This window comes from Ambystoma mexicanum, chromosome 4q (assembly GCF_040938575.1).
Source record: "Ambystoma mexicanum isolate Mex_15411 chromosome 4q, UKY_AmexF1_1, whole genome shotgun sequence".
In the NCBI taxonomy this organism is placed as follows: Eukaryota; Metazoa; Chordata; class Amphibia; order Caudata; family Ambystomatidae; genus Ambystoma; species Ambystoma mexicanum.
In genome coordinates, this window is record NC_090928.1 from 1,067,807,384 (window position 1) to 1,067,834,818 (window position 27,435).

Genomic DNA, 27,435 nt, shown 5'->3' on the forward strand with positions numbered 1-27,435 from the left:
CATTCACTCTTTCCAGCTTCTCTCAAACGTCACCTTTTATCCACCTCTAAAATGTTCTTGAAATCTAGTATGATTTTCTTTTCATCAACTTTGTTCATGCTTTTTTACTGTTAGTGATGTACAGCAATTTGGCAAAAGCGATCCATACGTCAATAAATACAAATAAAAAGCAACATTGCAAAAAAAGAACCTACAAGAATAACTAAAGTGATAGCAGAAACATATATTGAACCAGTGACACATTCATGATGAAGATTTTGTTGAATGGGAGCAACCCGTTAACTATGTCCCTAGCATCTATTGGCTTCAGGTAATGCTGGACAGAAGACAGACTATGAATAGTAACAACACAACCCCTTTTCCTACGAGATAATCTGTAAAAGGAACGAACCGGATATGGAAGAGGAGAGAAAGGGATGCACCAGGGAAACCCTTTAACATATCCACGGCTTCGAGGGGCGGAGCAGAGTGCAGCTGCACAGCTGACGATAGCCCGTGGAATAGGAAAAACCAAGAGAAGGCACCGTGAGCCTGACTGTGAGACCAGGGGGGAAGCAGCTGTGCCTGAAGACGAATTGACCCCTTGCAAGAGATGGCGTCGCCAGAGGACATCCATGGTAGGTCTGGGACCCAGCGAAGAACGCCAACCAAAACCTTTACGGAAACGAGAAACAAAACCTATGTTCGCATAACATATGATGAGCATCCAGAAAGCATGGGACGCAGAGTGCAAGCCTGCATCAAAAGCAAAGAAACTGTAGCGGATACATCCCAAAGCCCAGTGAATCAGTCCATGCTGAACGAAGGTACGAGGGTGATTCTGAGAAGGGGGAGGCTACGGGATCAGATGAACGCTATGAAATTGACTGTCATGTTCAATATGAAAAGTTGAGAAAGCAAGAACCTGTATGTGGGGAGAACCCAAGAGGGTCAGAAAGGATAACGTTTGCTAAAATTGGCAGTCTATGAGAAAAGACTATGAGAAACCAAGTGAGCTATTTCAGAGATTACCTTGCCAAGTTCAGAGACATGAAAAGGTCAGAGGAGGAGTTGCCTCAGATTTTGAAAGAGGAATGCAATGTTAAGTAACTGAAATACCCCCACATTACAAGTGTTAAAACATAAAAGGAGAAAAGGCAAGAGAAAATCGCCACAAGGAGTGGGAGAACGAGAAGAAAAGAAATCCAAGGTTTTCAGAGACAAAAGCCTCCACCCTATGTCAAGAACTGCAGAGGTTCATTTATGACAAGACGAATAAGAGGAGAAATATTCTATATTGACTTTGTGCCTAGCAGAACTTTATACTTTGGAAAACCCCGAAACACAGCCTGGGGAAATATGGCTAAAGGGAAGAATCCCAAGTTGGTTATAAAGTTAGTGGTAGGACCAGACAGGAATAGCTTACTGGACGGAGAACATATTATTTTGTGGACTTTGACTATAGACGACCACCTTAGATGGTAAGGAAGGGTACCTGCCCATAGTGTTAGAATTAGATAATTATTTTCTTTCTTTTTGAGAACTAAAGACCACTAAACGTCCTTGTTGTGTTGCCTCCGAGTCCTTCTCCTGGCTCACCACACTTCCTTTCAAACAGACCTGTGTTGAGAACAGGTTTGTCTATGCACTAGCCTTTATAGAGTGTCTATGGCCATATCTACATGCTTATGCCTCGGATTGACCATATTCTCCAGGCACGTCTTCCCCGATACTCCCTCTTCTCTGAACTCTGACCCCCAACCCATTGACAACAATTCTAATATTATTATTCGGTTTCTACAGAGTATACCACAAGGCACATACATTGGTGTTATTATTGCCCAACTAAATGGCACTCATTTCAGCAACAGCATATGGATGAAAAGCTGAGTTAGACCTTAAGACATGTGATCTCAAGGGTACACACACATCTAAACAGATCAGTGCACATCTTCTGCAGAGTTGTGACACCTAGATTTTAAACAAAGTACATATAGCTAGGTTAATGCAGTCACAAATTACATGACCTACATAATTTTGTCTCAAAATATTGTAAAGAAATAAACCAATGATTTAACAGTGTGTCTCGCTTGAAACACACCAACATTAAAAAAAATAAAGTAAACAAGTATTCTATGGTGGCTCCATTACTAAAATGTAGGCTCCTATGGAAATAAAGTTAGCTTCGGCATGCAGTTTGGCGCATCAAAAGTTGAAAATCTTTGACGAGTGGTGGTGTCAGCGCAACCTTGGGAATTTTTTTTATTTTGCACGACACCCTTTGGGCAGCACATACAGGGGTGGGCTTTCCTGGTAGGCCTCTGCACCCTGGACCTCTCTTGTATGGTAACCTATTTTTTTTCCAAATGTTCTCATAGGAAATGGGCCACTTCGAAATGTATTTCCAGGGCCTCTTTTGGTTCCCGTACCGCCCCAGAGCACATCATCTCATCGTATAAAATTCCACATTCCATTGGTTAGAAAAGACAATGAATGCATGTTATTTTTTTTATTACAATAATCAACTCCATTACACATAATTAATACCTGCAGTTATTTTCATATCCTTCACAAGAGAGATATTCCAGATGGCAGCTAAATGTGTCACAACACGTGTTGCAGTGCAGGCGAAATGCTGCTTTCAGACTGAATGTTCATGGGATTTCGTTTGACAGATCCACGCTTTTTCCATCTGGCTCCATTGTGAGCACTTCTTGGCTGAGCTAATTTTTTCTATATCCCCACATTGGCAACAGAGTATTATGTTTGTGTTTGCGGTGCTGATCCGTCAAAGTAATACTTCCATGGAGTAAAATGGCGTCTCCAGTCTGTACTGTAGGGCCTGAATTTCACGTCACCCATCAAAACGTTCAAATGGTTTTCAAACATACCTTTTCGGGGGGTGCGGGGGAATCTGCATTTCACAAAGCACGCAGCATTTCAAAATACTATTTGACATGCAGGACAAAATCCACAAAAGAGGTCATTCAATGCTAGGAAAAATAACGTGGTCTCTGGTACTTTTATTCTATAGCGGGTGGGTGGAAACAATGGAAGCCTGGTAGGCCTTTGGGAGATTACAGGTTACATATTTGGCTCAGTCACTGACCTTACTTTGAATAGCACTATTACTATTGTAGCGTTGGCCACATAGTCGCCCTATTTGCACAGGTTTTGAAACGAGGGTGCCGTATATAAGGAGACCAGTTATTTTCAAAACCGCAGACCCTTTGAAGTGTGCAAAAATATGCTAAGAAACCATCGAGCTAATTTTGTGCAAAATATCATAAAAAGTTTTCTTATAATCGATGAGTAGTCCTAAAATGATCAGTAAAGAATTCCTCAAGCAGGCAGTAAGAAGCATCTGGCCTGCCTATTACATGAAGAGACACGATTTCAGTTCATTACAAGTATTATTTTATCCATCCAGTTTCAACTAGCAAACTGGGAAGGGCGATCTGCTGCCAGTAAACAAGTATGAAAGGAGTTGCAAAAAAGTGATTTCTTAATAAATATGAATTATCTTTGTCTATTATCCTTCCTAAAAGTGAATTTGCTTCAAATAGTCCCGTGATAAAAGCACAGTGACAGCATTTGGGTAATGACGATAGGAGTCATTTCCTAAAACCAGGATCCCAAGTCTCTGGAGGGGCGTCACCCTTCATGAAGTCCCAGTGACAGCAAGACCGGAAGCACAGCCCCGGTCACGAGCGTGAGGCTCTCCAGTATGCCCAACCCCTGCCTGTGCTCCGATGGTCCGCGCTGGTGGCTGTGACTTCGGCTACTGATCTCCGGCAAGACGTGCACCGTCGCCACGTACAGGAACGTCCCGGCAGAGAACAACATTCCATTTCCGGTAGCGCTCAGCCTGTGCTGTGATGTGCCGCCAGTCTGAATGGTAGAAAAAAAAAAACAAATAAAAAAAATCAAATATATCATCTTTGTAAAGAAAACAGTCTAGCATAGAGGCGAATCTTGACCGCCCAATGGCATTGGAAAACCTTTGTGATGTTGTTAATTTACACTGTTCACTAAACATTATTTTAAGCATCATCTTACAAAGGTTCGGCGCTCGTGGAGAAAAACATAGGCGTGTTTTAAAACCCTGACAAATTACGAGTGTCATTTCAGAAACTATTCTTTCCTCAGTCTTTTGTTTGGTGGAAATTACTGCCACACTGCATGCAGTGATTACCGGATATGGTACTACCACGTACAGCATTTAACCGACTCCCATGGAGTGAGACCCGTGGGACTCCCAAATGGGGAATAACGGTATTGTCCGCGTGACTTGTAATCATGCAGGTAATTACTGCATGCGGTATCAGTAAATGAGTTTGGAGGTATTACCTGGGCTTATACCTCCAAACACACAACACGGCCTTTCGAGAAAGCATTATGTAGATAACCACCATGTTATTATGAATGTGCTAATTTATACCACTCCAAACAAAAATGACCCTTGCCTCTATCATTCAAACTGCATCCTACTCACGGCCAATCAGAGAGTCAACACTATGACGAAGGAAATCAACATAACAAACAGGAGTTGTCTATATGGTTCAATTATTTTTATTATATACAATAGGAGGTGTTAGGATTCCACCAACAGGGTCTATAGGGTGAAACCCCTTATAAATCAGGTGTGGTCACTTAATGACCTTTCTTATGACAGAAAATGTATTCGGTTTCTGCAGCGCTGGTCACTGGGCAGGATTTTGCCAGATCTGAGATCTGGCAAATATGTCCCACCAGATCTGGCCTGCTGCAGCCCTTGCCTGAAAGGAAAGACAGGACTATCACTCAGGTGTGAGAGGGCGGTGCACGCAGCACATTGTACAAATCAGTTACTCACAACAAAAAATACTACGCTATAAGAATCGAAAACCAACCCACAAAAAGAACTCTTCAGAATCATCAGAGATCAAAAACCCTTCATCCTGCAACATAACAGGCGTATTTGTGAAGCACACATTCACCCTTGGAGGGGCATCTTGACGCTAATAAGAGATGTTTATTGTTATCCAACTTAATGGTACTCATTTTATCGACCTCAGAAGGATGAAGCGCTGAGTGGACCTGCCAGAATTCAAATCTGTGACCATGAGGTCAAACACAGGTCCCTGTAGTGGATGCATTAGTCCACTGAGCCATAGACCGGCGCCAACAAAGACGTCATACCAACACAAGCACAATGTGACAACATCACCAACCACCTCAGATCAAAAATAGAAACAATCAAACAGACCATCACAAACAACGCTAATACAAACACAACCACTGAAGCACGGATAGCTGGTGAAGCATCAATCACAGCAAGACACACCTGCTTTGAACCAATAACCAAACAAACTTTCTCCACACTTATAAAGGACACCAACCTTGCAGGATCTCCAAGCGACCTTCACGCTCTCTCCCCCCGGGACATCTACAAAGAAATCCTCAGCCACAAAACCCCAGCGTCACACTTCTGGCAACTAATTAACCTGTCACTAAACACAAAAATAGTACCAAACTCCTTCAAAGCAGCATAAATCAAGCCACTGATAAAAAAGGAAAAAATGTGGAAGATACTAGCAACGGCAAATCCGATATCCAACCTGCCCTACTTGGCGAAGATACTGGAGAACAATGTATACAAAATCCTACTTAACTAAGTTGAAACAAATGGAATACTCGACCACTCGCAAGTTGGCTTCAGACCAATGAGAGGAACGGAATCGGAACTACTATCCATATTAATGACCTTAAAATAAATGCAGACAACAGCACTCAATCTGCCCTCGTACTACTGGACATCTCTGCAACATTCAACACAATAGCCACACAACAATAATAAAAAGACTGGTGGAATGAAGCATAAAAGATTCCGCCCTAAAATGGTTAACCTCTTTCCTCACAAAAAGAATTTACCTAGCACCTTTCACCTCAAACACCAAAAACATCTGCAGTGTTCCACAAGGATCTAGCCCCTACCCTTCAATGTCTACATGTACTCCTTGATGAAAATCCTTAGAATCCATGGACTGACTGCCTACAACTACTCAGACGGCACATAACCACTTTGCCCCATTTCCCTCTTGCCCTTCCTATGTAAACTCCTTGAACGTATTGTCTATTCTCAACTCTCCTCCTTTGTTTCTATCCACTTTCTCCTCCCCCCTACTCAATCTGGCTTCCACCCTCACCACTCTACAGAAACTGCTCACATCTGTCCTCACTCTCTCCTCTCTGCCCGCTACTCGAAACACTCCTCCATTCTCATTCTTCTCGACCTCTCAGCTGCCTTTGACACTGTCGATCATCCTCTACTCCTTAACACCCATCTTTTGGCCTCAAAGACTCTGTCCTCAATTGGTTCTCCTCCTATCTTTCCAACCGCACCTTTGCAGTCTCCTGCGGTGGTAACACCTTCTCCACTCATCCTCTTAACCATGGCGTCCCCCAAGAATCTGTCCTTGGACCCTTTCTCTTCTCACTCTACACTTCTTTCCTAGCTCCTATCATCTCCTCCTTTGGTATATCTCACCATTTCTACGCAGACGAAACCCAGCTCTTCCTTTCCTTCTCTTCCTTCTCCCCTGACATCCATCTCAAGCTCTCTTCCTGCCTTTCCGCTGTCAAATCTTGGATGTCCTCCCACTTTCTCACCCTAAATGCTGACAAAACGGAAGTCCTTTTCTTCCCAGCTAACACTCTCCCCCCTCCTCACATTCCCTTTTCCTCTTCCCAACTCCCCATTTCTCCCCACGCCCGCAATCTTGGCCTTCACATCGACTCCAACCTCTCCCTCTCCCACCATATCTCTGTCACTGCCCGCTCTTGCCGCTTCCACCTCTATAACATCCGTAAAGTCCGTCCCTTCCTAACTTTCCATGATACTAAACTCCTTATTTCCTCCCTCATCTTCTCTAGACTCTTCTACTGCTCCATTCTATTCTTTGGTCTCCCCTCCACTCATCTAACCCTTCTTAAATCCATCTACCACTCTGCTATCCTCTCGCTCTGCCTTCTCTCTCCTCACGACCACATCTCCTCTTCTCTCGTCTCGCTAAACTGGCTCTCCTTTCACTCCCATCTCAAATTCAACTTCCTCTGCCCCCTCTTTAAATCCCTCTATGGACTTGCACCACCTTACCTTTCCTCTCTCCTCACTTTCTATACTCCCCCTTGCCCACTTTGCTCTGCTGATCTCTTCCTTCTCACTCCCCCTCCTCTGTCCTGTACCCCATCCCGCTCCCGATCTTTTCAACTCCTGGCCCCTTACCACTGGAACAGTCTCCCTCTCCCTATCCGTTCCATCTCCTCCTATTCCTCCTTCCGCACTTCTCTCAAATCCTCCTTCAATTACCATCCTAACGCCTGTGCTGTCTCTTCACGACAGTCCTACATCACATCCTATATTTTTACTACCTCCCCCACCACAGTCCAATACCACTCATGTAATGCCATATTGTTCATGTAAATTGTTCTATATACTGTTTTCTGATACTTGAATCACATGTTGTTAATGCTTGTTATGTATTCTTATTGTCCTTATGTAAAGCGCTTTGGTGTAAAGCGCTATAAAAACCTAATAAAATACAAATACAAAAATACAAATAACCACGACCCAATAACCAAACAATACCCCCCCACAATTGTCTCACAGATATCTACAGCTGGATGACCACGAACAACATCAAACTGAACCCGGCCAAAACAGAAATAATGGTCTCACCACCAGAAGGCAAGGGAACCAACCCAGAACCGGACTGGCCGCCAGGCATGGGAACCCAAACGGAACCTTTAAATGTTATAAATAACCTAGGAATGCTCATGGACAATGGACTATCCCTGGAACCGGAAGTCAATGCTATCAAAAAGACGTGCTTCTATCTACTGAGACTGCTCAAGGGGATGCTCCCGTACCTCGCTTTTCCACATAGAACCCTTACAATCATATGTCTGATATTAACACGAATTGACTACGCAAACAGTCTCTACCTAGGAATGCCTGAAAGGCTCACCAATCAACGCGTCCAGAACACTGCAGCAAGGATACTCCTGAGATTGAACAGAAGAGACCACATTAAAAACAGCCATGAGAAGCCTACATTGGCTATCAGTGAAAAAACACATTCAATTCAAGGCCCTTTGACTTGCCCATAAATCCTTACACAGACAAGGCGCTGAATTTTTCTAGGCCAAAATCAGCTGCTACCAACCAAGAAAAGACCCAAGATCAAGAACGACCTCCAAATAGAGTGGAAACAATATGAAAAAAGCAGATTTGGAGGAACTGCATTCTCACGCCTAAGGAAATTAGAACCAAAGAAGACCCCCTGCCCTTCACGAAATGACTAAAAACATTGTTATTCAACTGCCAATGACCAGCACAAAGGGACAATAGCAGCAAAACAAAAAGGACCGAAAGAAATATACAAAGGGACAAGAGCACAGATAAGGGACAATAGCAGAGAAATCGAGGAGGACCAAAATGCCCCCTCACCGCCCAATCATGCCCCACAGCTAGAGTGATCGGCAAAAGGTAGCCATGCCTCACATTAGACAGATCTGTGAAAGAGAACCCTTCCTCCCCCGCCCCATACGTGCAACTAGACCTTTTTGGAAAGACCAGCCATGTAACGCATTAAATTGAAGCATGTAGACTAAACATGTATCACTCCAGATAGTTAGGGTAGTTGTCTTGCATAACTTCCTGAAGGTTTGTTGAATACCTGCCATGCATCACTTTAGCTACTAATCTTACAAGTCGAAGCACAATTATACCAAATAATTGTTGCTGAGCATCTAGAGACCTATTGGGTGCAACCGATCTACTGCACTCAGAGGAACCAGTGGGAGAAGGTCGCCCCCTGAGCTTGGTGAGGTGGTGGGGACAGCCAGCGGACCTCAGCCAGTAGTGTTGGTGGGTACCACTAAGCAGCAACTGGATGAGAACTGAGAACATACTTTGCAGGTACTGTCCAGATTAACCAATGTACTAACCAATCCACCCTATTCCTGCTCCTCCAACACAGTCTACAACCACCACACATGACTATGGGCTAGCCAAAATACACATACGCACACCAACCATTAATTAACTTTGACAGTCAACAAACTTTAGAGACACTGGACGTAACCTCAGATGGAACACAGCAGTGCACACAATACATAAAACCAAGCCTAACCACAAACAAACGCACTATAACACACACCAACACTCTCTCAGGCAAGTAAGTAAACAACCACGACACTGGACCCCCCTTACGGATACAACAAACCAGTGCACACAATTATACTTCCACCCTAACTGCACACGATTCACATCCCCAACACATACACTAGTACACAGCCAAGGTAATGAGACTTACCCTTGTGGTTACAACAAGCCACGATGCACAACCAACTTGAACGCAAGCCAACGCACACAATGCCAGTTTCTGCTGGTTCTGAACCTATCCTATCCTCAATAACACACCCCACCCTCTTTTCTTGCATAGGCACGTGAGCGCCTGGAGACCGCCCCAGCGTGGTAGCGATGCACAGTATAAATCAACATAACATATTGGGGCCATGCTTTCTGACTCTGCCCCTCCCTGGCTCACGCAATCCAACGGTTGTTATGGGGGTCGGGTGAATTGTACTGCAGTGCCCCTAGCCCGCCCTAAGGAGGGCACCACCATCCAGACTGAAGCCAGTAATCAAACCAGTAGCAGCAGGAGAGCATCCAGTCCCACCCCTTCCGCTGTCGTAGCGTGCTGTGTGTTGTTGCACCAAGGGCAGCGGTCGAGTACTCTGCAGGCCCTTTGCAGTGCAAACAAAATATGCCTGTACTTTAACGAGGGAGTCTGTGTCCCTCGGAGCGAAGCTGAAGGCTCAGTGATCTAATCTTCTCTGTGATATTTAGAGCGCACATGGCAGATTAGATCACTGTTTCCCTCCATGCGACAGAGACTCCCTCGTAAGAGCATGCAGGACAGCCCTGGGACACAGGAGAGCCTTCTGCTTTTCCCCCGAGAAACAGAGGTACCGATTAATAAAGCATTTCTCAATAGGCTTTTCCAATTGAAAAATGCTTTTGTAAATCAGGTCCAGAGAGACTTGGCAGAAGTAACAGCCGTGTGTTGTTGCACTCTGAGAGGAGTGCAGCATAACAACACACAGCTGTGGTGTGTCTGTGGGAGTGAAGCTGATGACAGTGGTCAGTAGTCAATGTTATTTACTTGGTGTTTGGTGAATGACGTCCATTAAACGTTGAGAGTGCAGATATTGCTGAGACCTCACCATCTGCTTCATGGAATGCACAAAAATGATCTTCCTGTGTGTGGAGGAGCACACACTTTGGTTAAGGAAAGGGACGGCATCAGGGCCTTTCACCTCTTTCAACTGAAATTGGGCCCAGAGCCTCAACGAGTCCCTAACAGCTGCCCCTGTCTTTGCAATCTTACAACACAGCAACACATTTGGTTTCGTAACATTAAATGTCTGCGTTGCTGCGCGCGCACGCATGTTACAGGCAGCCCTTTCTGGCTGCTGTCAAGACTTTATAAGTGCGATTTGCAGCATGCGTCAAAGGCTGTGTTGCTGACATCCAGCAGCGGTGTTATCACCTCGTTGTCTTTCATTCTGGTTTAGTCTTTATTAGCACCTTGCTGCCAAAAGAGCTCCCCGCAGGATGCCTGCCCCCTTGATGATCTGCAGTGATTAACATCTTGCTGCATTCAATTGTATACATTATTTGGGGCACCACTGAAGTGATTTAAAGTGGAATTGATGTATAGTTTGGAATGAAGTATCATGAAATATATTGTAAAAAATTATAACATTTTTAAACTATTATTTTAAACATTTTCTTTGGACAGAGTTTGACTGTCAGCTCTGCACCCACCCCCAAACTCCGCCCCCTCCAAACTACAACCCCCTCGATTTTTTACGTGAAACAAATTGAGTATTGTTAACCACCTTTATTTGATTTTAAATTGAAAACTGTAAATTGGGATAGACTATGGAGGTCATTACAAATTAGGCGGTAAGGGGTTAACAGCACCAGTAAAGGTGCCGGAGCCACCAATCCCTTACCGCGCCATTACCAGTCTGCTTGCGGGAACCCGCTAAGGACGCCTGGTTTTACCAGGCGCCCTTAGCGGGTCCGCGAGCGGACCATGGTGCTAACAAGGGGCCTGTTGTTAGCACCCTGCACATTCCCATTGAGCCCTATGGGGGCTCGAATGGGAATGGGGATGGCTTCCTTGAATGAGGAATTGCTGGGCCCTCCAAGGTCGGAATGGCCCGGTAATTGCTCATTCAAGGAACCCGGACCTGGTACCCGGTAAGGGGGTAGCTATGCCGCTAATAGCGGCATGGTTACCTCCTACCTCGTAATGACCCCCTATGTATTTAAAGGTAGAGGCTCCTTAATGCAGTGTTTCAACAGTAGTAATGCCTACCTGCTCACTGGCAATAGTTACTTGTCTTCATTGAGCACTGTGTAACTGCACTTAACCGATTGACTGGTCCTGAGATGGTTGCCTGTGATGTATCTCAGTAGGGGGACACAGTGGGTCTTCCCGGAGGTAGAATTGATGAGCCGTCACCCCTCTGGGGACATCGTGGGATGGTTCAGGCCACTGCCTGCCGGTAAGCAGTCTTTCCATCAAATTAATTCCATCGAATCATTCTCCATCGAAATTCTTTAATCAAAATGCTTTTCCATCGAAAAGCATATTCATTGAATGAATTTCGGTGGATTTCCAACTCAAACATACTTTTAAAATAGATGTATGTTTGGGTTGGAAATTCAGTGGGTTGAGGAACGGGTTCATTTTTGAAAATGGGGGTTGGGGTGGGAGGTTAGGGAAAGGGGACCCCTGGGTGTTGGGGGTGGTTTAGGGGACCCTCCCCCCCATAAACAATACACACCACAAGTTAGAGGGAGCCTTCCAGTGCTGAAATACATTATATATTTCAGCACTGGACAGCTCCCTCTGACTGGTGTAGTGTGCACTTTCATTTTATTTTCTAGGACTGGGGACCTTTATTTTATTTCACACCCCCAATAAAATAAAAGTGCACACTACACAAGTTAGGTGGAGCTGTCCAGATTTCAGCACTGGACAGCTCCATATATCATTATAACGTTATAACGTTTTCCATGCAAAAAATGTAAAGTGTTTATATAACGAAACCCTTTTCGATGAAAGGGTTTCGATGCATAAACACTTTTTCACTTTATGTGTGGTAATTCGATGGAGAATTTTTAGTTGCATAAGTTTCGATGCATTCCTTTTTCGATGGAATGCATTCGATGCAAAGACTAGTAACCCTGGCTGCCTATGGCCCCTGGCCCCTGCTTTACCACCAGGGCAGGAAGGTGGAGGGCACAGGGTATTAAGTGCGGGAGCCTGGGCTGCGCACCCAGGCAGGGCAACGGGTTGGCGCCCTCACCCTGGCAGCTGAGGCAACCTAGCAAGGAACAAGAAAAGGGCAGATTTGAGTGGGTCGTAGCCCCAATTACAGCTGAATGGAAGGCATTGGCATGAGGTGCGACATGCCGATGGGGGCTTGGGTGGCGACCCGGACCCTGAACCAAACCGGTTCCAATAAGGGATACTTTTTCCCCATAATAAGTGATAGCTGCAGCAAGCCAGCAATTGACTATGCAAGCTCTCCCAGTACGGATAAGCTTGCAGGGTGGGCGGGACAAAAGTCTGTTTCCACACCCACCAGATCTAAGAGAGGAGGAAGGGAAAAGGATGGCCAAGGCAAGAAGGGTCCCAAGAAAGGGAAGCAGGCAGGCAGCAGTACAGTGCCTGCAGTCGTAGGGAAGAGATGGCGGTAAACTCAGTGGAGCAAATGCCAGTTGGACATATAAGGGGCGCAAGCCAGAAATGGAAGGAATGGTAAAAGATGGAGGAGCAAATGCTCAGCTGGCAGACACAAAATGGGACTTGCAAATAGCGCTCGGGAACAGTGGAAAACCGCTATCGAGGACTAAGGGGAGCTCTGAAAAACCACCTGGCTAGTGGCAGGCATCACTCTCCTGGACTACCAGGTTCCCAAAAGAACAACTTGAGTTTTGTTTGCCTGAGTTGCTTGTTGTGTTTTTGGAGTTGCAAGCAATGAAGCCTACGGGCGAAATACTTATTCCACACAAATCCTAGTGCAGCGCGATTCATTCAGGTACATGGAGAGTTACATAGCAAGGTATGCCATCGCTACTCAGCTTAAAGATAAAAACGCTGAGGGGACTGGCGTACGAGGAGTAATACTGAGGAAGGGTGGTCCTGTTACAAGGAGGCCACTGTCTTCCCTCGCTTCAGCACACTCGCATTAGGGGGTACCAGAGAAAAACAGAGACACCTAGACAACACAGCTCCACCGCTCTTGCCGCTGTCGTTTCGGGTGGGAGAGTAAGAGTTCACTGAGTAGCAGACCCAGTGAAAATTCTTGGCGTGCCAGGTAACAAGAGGAAGCACCAAGAGGCCGAGTGGTGAGACCCCCAACTGTTTGTTGCAGGCCTTATTGCTCCCGACAGCCTTCCCCAGGAGGCAGAATCAAAAGAGGTTTCTCCAGGACCCCCATCCACCCCCCCTTTCCTCTTCCAAGTCCCTATTAGCGCCCGAAAAGAAAGAAATAAAGAGCAGAGGACAAATTTAATTGCCCTAAACCCAGTCAAAACATTTGTGGCTTTTCACTTATGCATGTGGAGTAAATGGACGGAGGTTCAGCTTCTGGTGGAGTCCCTAGTTTAGGGGAACAAATACAGTTAAACACCCACGCTCTAAATAAATATAGGCAAAGCCCCAAGATCTAAAAGAATATAGCCAAACACTCTCCTTGTTATGGGGGCTGGCTATTGGCATCAAGCCGGCCTCATGAATGCTATGGATACCAGCACTCCGGAGGCCCAATGCCTCGGGGGTCTGCTGGGGTACACCCGGTCTTATGTGGGGGCAGGGCAGGCCATACCCAGACCATGGAAAGAACAAATTGGCAGAAAAAGTCACGATCCACAGCGTTTGTAAGTATAAATTAGACAAAGGGGGTCAAGGCTGCAGGTATCTGGGTAGTGTGGATATACTGCCAGTATAATTCCACTGAGGTAAGTACAATTGCAACACAAACAAGTCCCAGTTTCACTGCGCCAAGTATAGCAAAATAAAAATCGTGAGTCCAAGTGATTTGTATGAAAGAACAGGCTTTAAGTCCAAGGTTTAGTACAAGCAACAGCCTAACACGTGTTTTGAGCCTTCCACGGCTCTTCATCTGAGGCTTAAAAGGGATAGAGCCTGAAATTTAAGCTGAAGGGACAATGCCCAAAAGGTACTCTGAAGGCTTTGTAATTGCGGTTAAAGCTGGTTGGCTGTTTAGACAGACTGAAGAAATCAATGCGCATTGATTTCTTCGGTCTGTCTAAATCTTGGACTTTAAAGGCTGTTCTTTCATACAAATCACTTGGACTCCCGATTTTTATTTTGCTATACTTGGCGCAGTGAAACTGGGACTTGTTTGTGTTGCAATCATCCCCAGACCATGCAGACCCTAGCCACAAGGCTGGCACAAGGTCCCACAGCATCATGGCCTGCAGGCCCGTGCTCACACAGTGTGGGCCTGCAGGCCTAAATAAGACACAGACTCAGTAATTCCCTTATGGAGTCTGCAGCCGGCCTGCCGCACGTGCCTGCAGTTGCTCCTTTCATTAGTTTGGGCCATGACCCAGCAATGGCCCATTTAAAAAGGCAATAACCATGGGAGAGTCACACACCACACTCGTCCTTTTTCATAACAAGCAAACAACTGTTAGTGAAATACAAACCGATTCACACCCCTCCCCCTCCCTGTTACAGAACGGCAACACTTTGGCCACTTCGGAATTGTGTGGGGACTCAGGTAATTGCAGACATATCACATATACTAAAGACTCTACACATATCCAGCGGGTGACGGGGTTGGCGAACGGCTGATGGTATATTGGCAGTTCTGCCCCTATTTTTCAAGACCCTTTATTAACTCGGGACATGTGGAACTTACACCACTGATTGATGCCATGGTTACTGCTGGCACCAACTTGAGCATGCCTACAAAACTGCGGCAGCACAGCTTTGCATCCATTTGAACTGGGTCCACGTTAAGCATACATCACTTCCATTGTAAGAGGATTCAATTCAACACTACAGCTAAGTCAATGCCTAGTCTGGGATACTGAATGGAAACCCTTATTGATATATCTTTATGTCCAGTTCATGCGTTCTGGATGACTACCCCTATATAACACCCCTCTCTTGGAATCCTCCTGACCCCACTGAGCCAAGAAGTAGTTCTGTTTTGCAATTTAAAAGGTTTATTTGAGAATTTAAACAATATAGATATATATCACACTTTATAATAAATTAATAATTGAATATCACACTTAATCTGATCAGTAATCAATAATGGATAGCCTGGCACTAGCACACTTGTGAATAGGAACAGAAGAATAAGGTGGTAGAGAATACTTTATATAAGTTCAGATGGATGTAATGTTGAATGAAAAATGCAATACAGAAAATACTCAATATGATTTCAACAAAACAATGTAATCACTTTTCTCTGGCTATCCCCTCCCCCCTTTATGCAATGCAAGGAAATGGAAGGAAAGCACACAGTTCTCAGAAATGCAATCAAATGTAATTCAGTTCCCCCCAGCAAGCTTAGACTACAGAAGTGGGAAACACAGGCCCAAAATGCTTTTATATGTGCTGGCAATGAAGTGAAAAATATGCTAAAATGCTTTTAATTCCCTCTAGAGGTTCAGGGTGAGTGGTATCAAGTTAATATTAGTCCAGGCTCACTTTAGCAAGGATCTAGGAGTAACTAGCAGGTTAAACGAATTTTTGGCAACTGAAAGCAAGAAAACTTCTGTTTTCACCCGTTGAGAAATTTGCAAATCGCGGCAAATTCGCGAGTGCGTTTTTCACGGCAAAAGTATCGGGGGTAGGAATGCGGTTCTAGGTTCGTAGAAAAGCCACGATTCCCAGCTTTCAGTGGAAAGTTACTGCAAGTCTCTAGCACAAACGGTCACGGAGATATAAGCGATTAAATAAAGGTAGTTTTTCGGATTTGGAATGTTAAAATTCAAAGTGACAAGTGACAGCTAGCAACTAGAAAATGACAGGTGACAGCTTTGCAAATGACAGGTGACAGTTGGGAGGCAGTTCTACTTAGATTAAAATAGATTGGATTAGATTATTTTAACTAAGAGATTGGTTCTGCACAGTCTGCTAGGTACTCACAATATATTTTGGAAATAAATGGGCCTCGCCACGGATCTGGTCAGGTTTTAGACTGGACTCTGGTCTGGTCTCTGCATTTCACAGTGATCTGGGTCAGCTCTGCTCTCTCTCTAGCCTCTCTGGATTCTGGAGATTGATGGATTTGAAGTCTGGATCTCTGGATGTGGTATGGTCCGGCAGAGCGCGTTGCAGCAAATGGAATTGAATGTCCCTATCTGTCCTGTCTGTCTGCTTTTATGTGTTTTGAAAATGGGTGTGTGTGCAGCATCACTAGGCTCTACCCCTCTCCACTTGTCATTGGCCACTTCATCCGCTTCCCCTTGATTGGGGGAATGAAATGAAGTGTCATCAAGATGAGGTCTGTTTATGGTACAGAGAACCCACCCCTGTCAACTTTACACACAATCTATATTTTGACCCAAAAGACATATTTGCACAGGTACACATTTGTTTAAAATTACATGCACCCATCACATATCACAGGAGGTATACCCTGTCCAAATCTGCTCTTCCTTGGAGCTTGCATTCAGAAATGGCGACATTTGCACTTTTTAACTGGTTTCGCAATATCGGACATTACCCCAAATTTACACACATGTGCGCAAGGAGTATGGACATTAATTGATGAAGTATCAGACTTTTAACATGCATACATTTAAAGTAATACCCTCTTAACTGCTAGCTTGCCCCCAGATCATGCCACCGGTTCTAAAAACCTCTTAAAATGTGGGCAGAAAAATCACAAGAATTATGGTATCATTTAAATAATTTTCACAAGTCCGCTCTATGAGTTATTCATCTTTTTCTAAAACCATATTCTGGCTACAGGGGTGTGGTTTCCCCCCAGCACAAGGTTGAATTTCTGGTTTTTCCAGTTCTGCCAAGCCAGCTTGCTTTCACAGGCAGTGCTCCTCCCCTTTACTTCCAGGAGGAGCCACTTTTACAGCCCCCGTAATAAAACATTTGCCTCAGTCAGGACAGGGTTTGTTCAATTTCCTGCAGAGCCCAGGTAATTCAATCAGGGAAGTGTCATATCCCTTTTGGTGGGAGCAGCAAAAGGCAGATAGGCCTGGGAACACAGTTGTTGTGCAAGTCTCAACTCCTGTCGGGGGTAGCTGGTGGGCAGAATTCAGTTCCTTAAGCCAGGCCCCAGCTAATGTCACTTTTGTTCCCCAGTTTAAGTCAAGACAATTTTTTACATATGCAGCTAGGATGCTGATTCTAAGTTTAAAACTATGACATTTAAACAATTGCAACCTATGTGACACTCAAAAGTAGGTCACTCATTTCTTTTAAACATTTAGGTTTTTAGTGTCTTTCAGTCCAAATTTACTTAAACTGCTGAAATCCACAGCTCAGCCAGTCTTGTTATAAACCTTCAAGTCACTTCAGAATATAACTTTAGATTGTATCCACCTCTCAGTAAGTCTTTCTTTGGCCTGCCTTCATTTATTTCATTCATTTATTCAGTTTTACACATATAAAAAAAATCTGGTGCTGTTTTAAAACGCCGGCTTTCTGATAGTGGTGAGTACTGGTACTGCACCCATTTTTGGGATTTAAGAAAATGAATTCCCCACAATTCTAGGTTGCTTTTGGCAATCAGCATTGCCATTCCCAATGGTTTCAGGCTACTGTGTGGGTAGTCCAATGGTGGTTTTAGGCAGTGCCCTTCTGTGCCCATAACATCGGCAAAATGGGTGGCAGCCTATTCTTCATGCACTTCCCTGGGCATTTTCTGGGAAGCTCTGGCCATCATGATGTTTTCCATGTGAGTACTGCACAGTTTTTGAGGTAGGGCTCGGATGTATGGGTAAAAACATCCCACAAGCCCCCCTCTTGCGATGGCCATTCGGTTTCACTGATGGAACTCGCAAGACCGGGGATGTTTCCTCATCTTCTTCCAATAGATGGCACAGTTCAGCATCTTTTCCTCCATCCGGTCGGATCGATCGGTTCTCCTCGCCGGTCCTGATGGGAAGATTGGGCGGTACCCCGGGCCCGTTGCGTCTCTGCTCCCGGTCTCCGGATCGTCCTCCTTGGCGCGTCTCCAGGTTTTCTTTCTCCTAGGACGACAAAGGAAGAGCGGCAATACCTATTCATAGACATTTTTCCCCCACCATTGATATAGTGGGGTGGCATATGAATTTTAGAACTCAACAGATATGCACATGCACATTTTTTTTAAATTAAGAGACAGGAACACATAAACTTGAGAAACACAGAATTTGATTGGCGATATGTCGGATATTTTAAGTTAGAACTGAATTAATCTGAGACCGTACCCTCTAGGATTCCAGAGGATTCCTCCAGTTGTTGCAGAGTGTGCCTGGGATGGCAACACTTCAACTGGTTTATGTGGACCCACTTGTCTTCCCCCTCTGCCAGACCGCCTTTGGGGATGCGGATCTTGTAGGCCACAGGGGAGATTTTGTCTATAATCTCAAAGGGTCCCTTCCATGTAGGCAAAAATTTTCGCTGTTTGGCCTGGTTCCTTTGGAAATTGTATAGATAGACCCGGTCCCCCACCTGATATTCCTTCCTGGAAGTCTTCAGGTCATAGTGGGTCTTCATGCTATCAGCTGATCTTTCTAGATTCCGCTGAGCATAAGCAAAAGCATGTTGAAGGTGTTTCCTTAAATTCTCCACATACTCATGAGTTGTGGAGGCATTTATCAGTGTCTGCTCTTGGGTCCTGTAGAGCAAATGCTGAGGAAGCACCATCTTGCGCCCAGTCATCAACTCAAATGGTGACCTTTTGGTTGCAGATGAAGGGGTAGATCTGATGGCCATTAGGACCAGAGGTAATCGGATATCCCAACTTGGCCCAGAATCTGCCACAAACTTCTTTAATATGCTCACAATGGTTCGGTTATATCTCTCTACTGCCCCAGAAGAAGCTGGCCTGTAAGCAATGTGTAGCTTTCTCTTGACCCCCAGTATCTCCCACATCTTTGTCATTACTTCACTGGTGAAGTGGCTACCTCTGTCTGACTCAATCCTTTGAGGTAGACCAAAACGGGAAAAGATGTGGTTAATCATCAGGGCAGCTGCTGTTTCTGCCTTGCAATTTGGGGCTGGGAGACATTCCACCCACTTGGTAAACAAGCATGTCACAGTCAACATGTACTTATTCCCCCTAGCAGAGCGAATCACGGGGCCTACAAAGTCGATTTGTAAATCTGACCATGGCAGTGTCATCCCCCGCTTATGGAGAGGCGCGCGGTGTGTGAGGGACGTCGGCTGAAATTGCGCACACACAAGACACCCCTTCAAGTATTGGTCAAGGTCCTGCCCAATGTGTGGCCAGTATGCAACCTCTCAAGATTTCCAGTGTTGTGTGAAACCCCCTATGACCGGCGGTGGCCGCATCATGGGCGTGACTTAACATCAGGCTTCGGAATGAGGTAGGAACCACCCACTGATCGTGGCCAGCTTTGGATTTCCTTACCAACAAACCGTCTTGGATTCTGAACATTTTTGGACATTTCATCAACACTCTAAGGTCCTCTTTCCCAATGTAATCGGTATCCGTCAGGGGAAAGTTCTCAGGGTCCTCAAGGTGCTGGTAAAATTTACCAATTATTGGATCCCCCTTCTGAGCTGTAATCAAATCAGCATCAGGGGTCTCCTTGCTCCATTGTGCAATTGAAAGGTCGTTGTGAGCATTTGTCTGGGACCTAGTGATAGCAGTGACCTGGATTACCCCCAACAGGGACTCAATCTCAATTAGATCCCCTTGGATGGCCCCGGTTTTGGCCAGCTGATCAGCTAAGTCATTTCCAGTTTTGTCTGGTCCCTCTACTTTGGAATGACCCTTGATCTTTTTCCAATAGATGGTCATCTCATTCGAGGTGACCAGATCATCAATGTTTTGGATCAACTTCCCATGTTTCAAGGGTTTGTTGTTAGCACATAACATGCCTCTGGCTTTCCAATTAACCAGGTGCTCCACTAACCCGTTCCGTACATAATCCGAATCTGTGATTATGACCAGTTCGTGGAGTTGATGCTGGACAGCAGTGAGGATGGCCTGATGCACAGCCATCAATTCTGCCACCTGACTACTTCGGGGACCAATTTTGTATCCAGCGGAGGGTTCTGGGGACTCATTCACCCATGCATTCCCTACGCCGGCCACCAGTTCTTTCTCCCCGTGGTTGTCAACATGGTACGAGCATCCATCCACATAGACAGTGGGCATTCCCTCACACTTGTCCTCTTCAAAGACTTTGTGTGGGGAATTAAGGTGTGCCTCCGTGTTGTCCTTGATTTTTAGACTTTCGTCCTCGAGACAGTTTTCTCTGGCACAATCATGCAAGTCAGCCAGACCTTGCGCGAGGGGACTCTTCTTGCTTTGGCCATATCTGACCTCCACAGGAAAGCCTTGCATTGACAGAATCCAGGAAGTAATTCGGGAATTACTCACATTTCCGGCCCGGATTCTGTCACTTTGGAGATATTGCAGAGGCTGGTGTGGAGTCTCCACTATGATGTGTTCCCCCTGGATAAACGGGCGGTAATTCTTCAATGCCCACACCGTTGCCAGGAGTGCCTTCTCACAATCGTTGAATTTTTCCTCCACAGAGGATAAAGTTTTTCTCGCATAGGAGATTACTTTATTGACCTTGTCATGCTTTTGGTATAATACCGCCGTCAAGCACGTATTAGAGAACCCCGTCTCCAGGAAGAACTCCTTGTTTCTGACAGGGTAAGCTAGGCAAGGCGCTTGTGAGAGGCTTCTTTTGAGTTGTCTTACTGCCTCGGATTGTTCTGGACCCCATTCCCACTTGACCCCCCCCTTCAGGAGATGAATCAGGGGTCTGGTGATCTCTGCGTAGCCCTCAATGAACTTTCTGCTGTAATTAGTCAGTCCAAGGAGGCTCCTTAGTTCCCGCAGAGTTGTGGGGTCTTTCAGTTTCTGAAGTCCTTCCACTTTCTTTTCCTGGGGACAGAGGCCCTGAGCAGTAATCTCATGCCCCAAGAAATTAACACGGGTTCTACACCACTGTGCTTTCTGAAAGGAAAGTTTTGCTCCGGCGGCCCTCAACTGCGTCAGAACATAACGGATCTCCGCTATGTGTTCCTCCACAGATGAACTTTTGATGAGGACATCATCTACATAAGCCAGGTTACCCCTCGCACCCAGGTCGGGCATGGCCTTATGTAGGAAAATATTGAACTCATTACCGGAGTTGAGGTATCCGAAGGGAGTCCGGGTCCATGTGTATTGCTGGCCCCCAAAGGTAAAAGCCAGCTTGTATTGGTCCTCCCTACTGACAGGCACAGTCCAGTATCCATTGGTCAGGTCTATTGCAGTGAATACCTGTGACCCCTGGATCTGGGCCAGCCCTTGGTCAATGTAGGGCAGAGGCCATCGCGAAGTATGGACCCGTTTGTTGAGCTCCCTGAGGTCGGCGCAGAGTCTCCACTGGCCGTTTGGCTTCAATATTCCCAGCACCGGATTTTTGAAGGTGCTGTGGACTGGACGGATTATTCCCCGGGACTCAAGGTTCTTAATTATTTCAGTAAGGGACTCCATTGATGCGAGAGGCAAGCGATATTGCTTCACAAACACTGGAGTCATGCCAGGGTCCGTGGGGATTGTTGTTGTGTGGATGTCGGTACGACCACAGTCATATGAGTCTACCGCAAAGAGATCTTGGAAATCCAAGAAAACTTGTTTCAACTTTTGCTTTTGTTCCAGAGTCACACAGGCATCAGCTAGGTTGACTCTCTCTTCCACCATCTGCCTGAAGCCTGGAAAGACTTCTGGTTTGGCTATCTCAGCGGCCTCCTCCAGCTGGATGGAGAAGTCCCTGGTCAGAGTGCTGATTTGGACTGGAGGCTTCAGGTGGGAAAGGCAGCCCTCATGGACTTGGAAAATCACCTCATCCCTCCTGAAGTCACAAGTCACATCTTCCTTACCATAAGGGCAAGAAGTGTACACCAGGAAGTTCCCCCCATGCCGGGTAAAAATCCTGTCTGGTGTTGTATTGTCATCACTGTCACTGTCAAAGCAGTCCTTGGGGATTGGCCCTAACAGTTCCATTACCTAAATCTATGGAAAAATGTCGGTCATCAACCGCCATTCCAATAATGGTGCCTGCGGCTAGAGTAATACTCTTTAAGTCGCCGTTATCCACCTCTATTGGAATGGTGTCATGTTCTATGTTGACTAATGGTGTTGGGTTTACCCCCAACCCTTGCTGTTGGAGAGAAGCGTTTAGATGTATGTAAGCATCAGGGTTTTTCAAATGTTGTCCTCTTTTAACTTTCACTTCCAGGGAGAATTGTCGGGTCCTTTCTGGGATGGTGACTTCCTCTTTAATCTGAATTTCAACTGCATAAGGTAGCAATTGAGCTGACCTAAATACTTTTTCCGGATCATCAAAGCCCATGGGATTATCCGCTAATTGGGACCAAGCTTTGAAGTTTATTAGGTCCAAACTAATGGCAAAGCGATTGAGAATGTCACTGCCTAAGTAAAAGGCGGCAGTAACGTCTCGCACGACCCAACAATTATGGACTATGCTCTTGTTGCCAATGGAGATTTTGAGCATACACCTGCTTGGCAGGAGATGTTTGGAATTAGGTGCTTCCAGGTCCATTTCCCATTTGTCTATCAGTTTGAATGTGGGAATGGCTGGATCTTTTGGGAGTTGGCGGAACATGGCTTCGCTGATGAAGCTCTTACCGTTGTTCAAACACACTCGAGCGAGAACAGAGTCCTTCCCATCATTTAACTGAACAGGGATGAACAACTGCTCCCCAATTTGCTGAATATCAGCCAGGCTCTGAGCTGATTTCACATCTTTCTGGACTATAGGAGTGGGAGTTTCTGATTGTGGATTGGTAAAGAATTTCAGTGTTTTTCCTTCCAGTGTGGAATACCACCTTAAACTGGAAGGAAGGTTGATTTTCAGAAATAGAGAGGACCCCCCATCACCAGTCTGTTGTCCTACTGCTATTACTGTCACGTCTGGAATTTGGCTATTCTGGAAGTGAAATTCTACTTGGTCAGATTTTTGTTCAACCATGTGGCAGGTGCCGTTTAAACTAACATGGTTGACACTCTGTTTTAATTTTATTGGTCGGCTAGTCTGGGTCCAGAGGACCTTGTTTACGCAATCTATTAGGGGTGACAACCTTCTCAGGAGGTCATTCCCTAATAAACAAGGGGTGCCCTCTGGAGTCACAACTATGACCGGGTGTTTCAACTTGTGTCTCCCAATTTTAATGTCCAAATCTGCCGCCCCCTCGACGGGAATTTCCTTCCCGTCAAAGTTCTGGAGTTGTCCAGGAAGTGAGGTGAGAGGAATTTGGTAATTCCCTCCCCTTCCTGCATTCAGTTCATCAAAGGCCCTTCTGGACAGAAGGGTAGCTTGAGATCCCGTGTCCACCAGTGCCAAAATTGTACCCTGTCCCTGTACTTGTACCGGGGCATAGTATCTTCCCTCCTTCTCCTCAAAGGGGCACAGATAATGCACATTTTTGGACAACTGGTGGGCTAACTTTCTGGTTTTGGACATCGCTAGCGAAGAGATTTGGGCAGAATTCTGTGGAGAGCCTTGGGAATCTGAAAGAAAAAATTGGCAACTGGAGATCAGAGCCATTGTGGGTTCCCCTGGCTCCGGTTCTGGGCCGCCCCCCCTTTTTGGAGGCAGTCATCAGGATGGGTTTGAACCAGGGGATTTTGGTATTGTGGGTTCTGGGATGAGATGATGGGCGGCGGTAGCTCAGTCTCCATATCTCCCCAGTCTGGATTTGCATCCCTAGGGACCCATTTTTCTTTGGGAGGAGTTCCCCCCTCTCTGAAGGAGAAGATCCTTTTCCCCAGGATCCTCTGAGGATCCCTCTCCCTCAAATTGGAAGATCTGTACCTCCTCCTCAAACTGAGTCTGTTTGGGTCTTTTGTTTCTCCTACCCCCCTCTGCTCCTTAGGAGGCAGACTTTCAGGGGCAAGAGATTTTGTTTCCGGTTCCTGGGTTTCCAGGGGCTGTTTACAAGTGAGGAAGGAAGCTTCCTCCAAGGCTTTACACCCCCCTTCCCTTTGTGCCTCCTTCCTGGGGACCCGTGAGTTATCGGGGTGCTGCCCCCGTCATTGTTCTGGAGCGCCAGGTCCAGAGTTGGGTGCGTTCTGCGCCGGCATGCCGATCTGAGGGTTCTGCTGAGCCCTCAGTATGTGACCCAGATCCCGCGCCATGTTTTGAACCTGGCGCTCTAACTGGGAAACCCGCTCAGGCTGATACGGGGCCCTGTTTTCTCCCCTGGGCTGATCCCGGGAAGGGTAGCTATCCCTTCTTTGGTAGTACCCCTGGTTGGGAAGATTTGGATACCCCTCCACCCTTGGCCTCCCCTCTCCCGGATTCGGTTGTCTGGGCTCAGGGAATTGGGGAAAGAAGGATGGATGATTTTGGGGTTGGAAATTGGGTGGATACCTGGGGAAAAAGTTCTGCCCAGGATTTGGAGAATTTCTGCCCTCCGGTGGGAAGTTAGGAGGAAAGTTCCCTGGGTTAGGTTCTTGGCTGGATCTCCCCCCTTGGGCTGGAGGAGTCCACACATAATCCAGGATGGGTCGATTTCCCTTGTAACGGGGACTTACATAATCAGGAGAGCGAGGGACCCCATTTGTGGGGCTGCCTCCCTGGCTCCCTGTCTGTGACTGGCCCGAGGACCTTCTGGGCCTAGCATTATTAGGTGCAGGTAGGTTTTTAGGCCCCCCCATCTCCAACTCTAAAACGGGGGTAACCTTTACCTCTGCCACCTTGGCAGCAGCAGGGGTGTTGTTGGCTTTGGGGTTTTTGGGCGCATTATTTTTATTTTCTATTGGCTTCTGCACCTCATAGATCCGTGTCGCCTGTTGAATGACCCATTCTAAAGATCTTTTCTCATGAAAATCTCTCACGAGCTGGGTCATTATGTATTTGGGCAAGGCATGGAAAAAAGTATTAACAAATTCTCTGCTGTCTGTGCGCACCCTTCTGGTGGTCTGCGCAAAGGCACGTTTCAGTTCTTGCACGAATTCTTGTGGGGCCTGATCCTCCCCACATTGCAAATTGTAGGCTGCCTTGCGAGCCTCTTGAGGATTTCTGTGAACAGAAAAATGTTTCAAGATGGCCGCCTTATAGGTGGACCATCTTAAATGATTTTGGTCCTCCAGCCCCGCAAAGAAACTGGAGTATTCTGGTGAGAATGTCCATTTGACGTACTGGATGCAGCTACTGCTGTCCTTCAAATGGAAAGTCTCCATCATTTGCTCATAGAGCTCCAAGTGTTCCCAAACAGAGTACTTGGCGTTCTTATGATAAGGCGTGATGACACTCCCGATTGCCTTAATCTGTTTCAATGGGTCCTTAATCAAGGCCCTTTTTGCCTTATTGGCCTTTTTGGTTCGGGTAACCCTCGTCCATTCGTCCTCTGACTAAGAGGCACTGCTCCCAGAGGTTCCTGTCTGATCTTCCAGGCTTTCCCGGATTCTGCGAGCCTGGGAATGGCTGGCAGAATGTGGGGACCTGGTCTCCTGTGTCCTGTACCGCTCAGAGGAGTCTTCAGATCCCTCCTTGCTGCCAGGATTTGATGGGTACCCCCCCCCCACTGACCTAACTGGGCAGAGGTTTTCAGGATGCCCTTAATGGGCCTACTCACCTGGGGTTCCCCATCAAATTGCACTGTGCTTGGGTGCCCATACCCGGATGCCCGCCCCTCCATTCCTGGGTGGTACTGGCCTATGAGCCCCATGCTTCTGGCTGGATAGTAATCTGCCATCCCTGTGGCCCTGTGCTCATGTGCGCCAGGGGACATGGGGGTGGCAGAGTCCAGGGACTGAGAGAAATAAAAGCCTCTGGTACTAGGGCTCCTGGGGTTATGCTCAGGAGTTTCTCTTTCCCAGCGAACCTCATCTCTATCCGCCCCTGCTCCCTGTTGCAATGCAAGAGCCTGCGCCTTCAGTTCCTCAGTTAAGGCCTTACTAGACTCTATCAGTCTCTCCTGCATCGCTACCTGTTGTTGGAGTCTATCATTGTGCTGGCAGAGAGCCTCATTCTCTCTCTGCGTTTCCTGATTGGTCCTGGAGCACTGGGCCAGTCTTTGCTGCAGGAGGGTTACCTCCTGAGCTGTGTCCCTATTGGCCTGCTCCTGTCTTGCCAGAGCCTCCTCCACCCTCCTGGTGTGCTCTAGCAAGTCCTGGTGTTCTTTTTGGAGGTCACCCAGTCCCTGGTGGGCCAGGTGATTTTCTTCCATTTTTCTCCTTAAGTGGCAGACTTCCTGGCCTAAGGTATCCCTTTCCTGACTAAGAGCCTGCATCTGTGCCGCCAGGTTGTCCCTTTGCCTTTGGAAGGCACCAGCTTTCTGGCGCTCCTGGTCAAACTCTGCCTGGGTATCCAGGTCTTTCAAAATCAGTTTATTGCTCTCTGCCTTCTCCCTATCTAGGTGGCTTTGCAGGGTGACTACCTGCTCAGCACATGCCCTATTGAAGTCTAACTGTACTCCAGCTTTTTCTGGCTCTGCAGTAGGGAGTCCAAACCTTCTTGGTACTCCTTCTGCAAGGCCAGAAATCTGGTATCCTGGTCAGCCTTTTCCTGTTGCAGGATGTCCATATCCCTCTTTATTTTAATGATGTGCTGTCTACTCTCATTTTCTGACTCCTGGCTCCCCTGCAGCCTCTGCTCAGAAGAGACCAGATCAGATTGGACCTTCTCTAACGCCATCTGTCGCTTATTCGCCAGATCTTGGCTTTCAGTACATTTATCCTGCATGCCTCCCATATATAGGTACAGGTATGCGGCTATCCTAACCATCTTGTCTTGTTCATCCTTAGCTTTAGGAGCCATGTATAGTTCACTCAGGGCCACATGTAGGGGACCCTGATCTCTCCATATATCTGACCCTGTTTCCGTGATCTGGGGTGCGATTGCTTGCAACCAGACCGTCTGGTCCTGGTGAGTCCACTCACCTCTCACAAATAACTTATGTAAGAAGTGCTCTCTGGCTATTTTTATATCTACCAAGGTCGTCATTCTAGAGATTGGTCTCTGTCCTGACTTACAGAAATTAGTATTTTATTTTTGCAAAACAGACCTTTTCCTTAGAGCGTTCCTTTGAGGAGTGCTTTACAGCGTAACACAGCGTGGTGATCCGACCGGATATGTGTATCTGGTCAGCTGGCACGCTGTATTAATCTGCACAAGTGATAGAT

General features: G+C 46.3%; 1 protein-coding gene across 2 annotated transcripts in view; it reads right to left on the reverse strand.

Annotated features, from left to right (window-relative positions):
- Positions 1–2,473: 2,473 nt before the first annotated feature.
- Positions 2,474–27,435, reverse strand: part of LOC138468181 (zinc transporter ZIP9-like) — a 381,835-nt gene continuing 356,873 nt past the window's right edge. Inside the window, exon 7 of one of the 2 annotated variants that reach the window (XM_069608629.1) lies at positions 2,474–3,870. In XM_069608629.1, coding sequence (XP_069464730.1) covers positions 3,634–3,870 — 237 coding nt within the window. In that variant the 3' untranslated portion in view covers positions 2,474–3,633. The remainder of the gene's footprint in view (positions 3,871–27,435) is intronic. The other variant, XM_069608630.1, reaches the window with a different exon arrangement.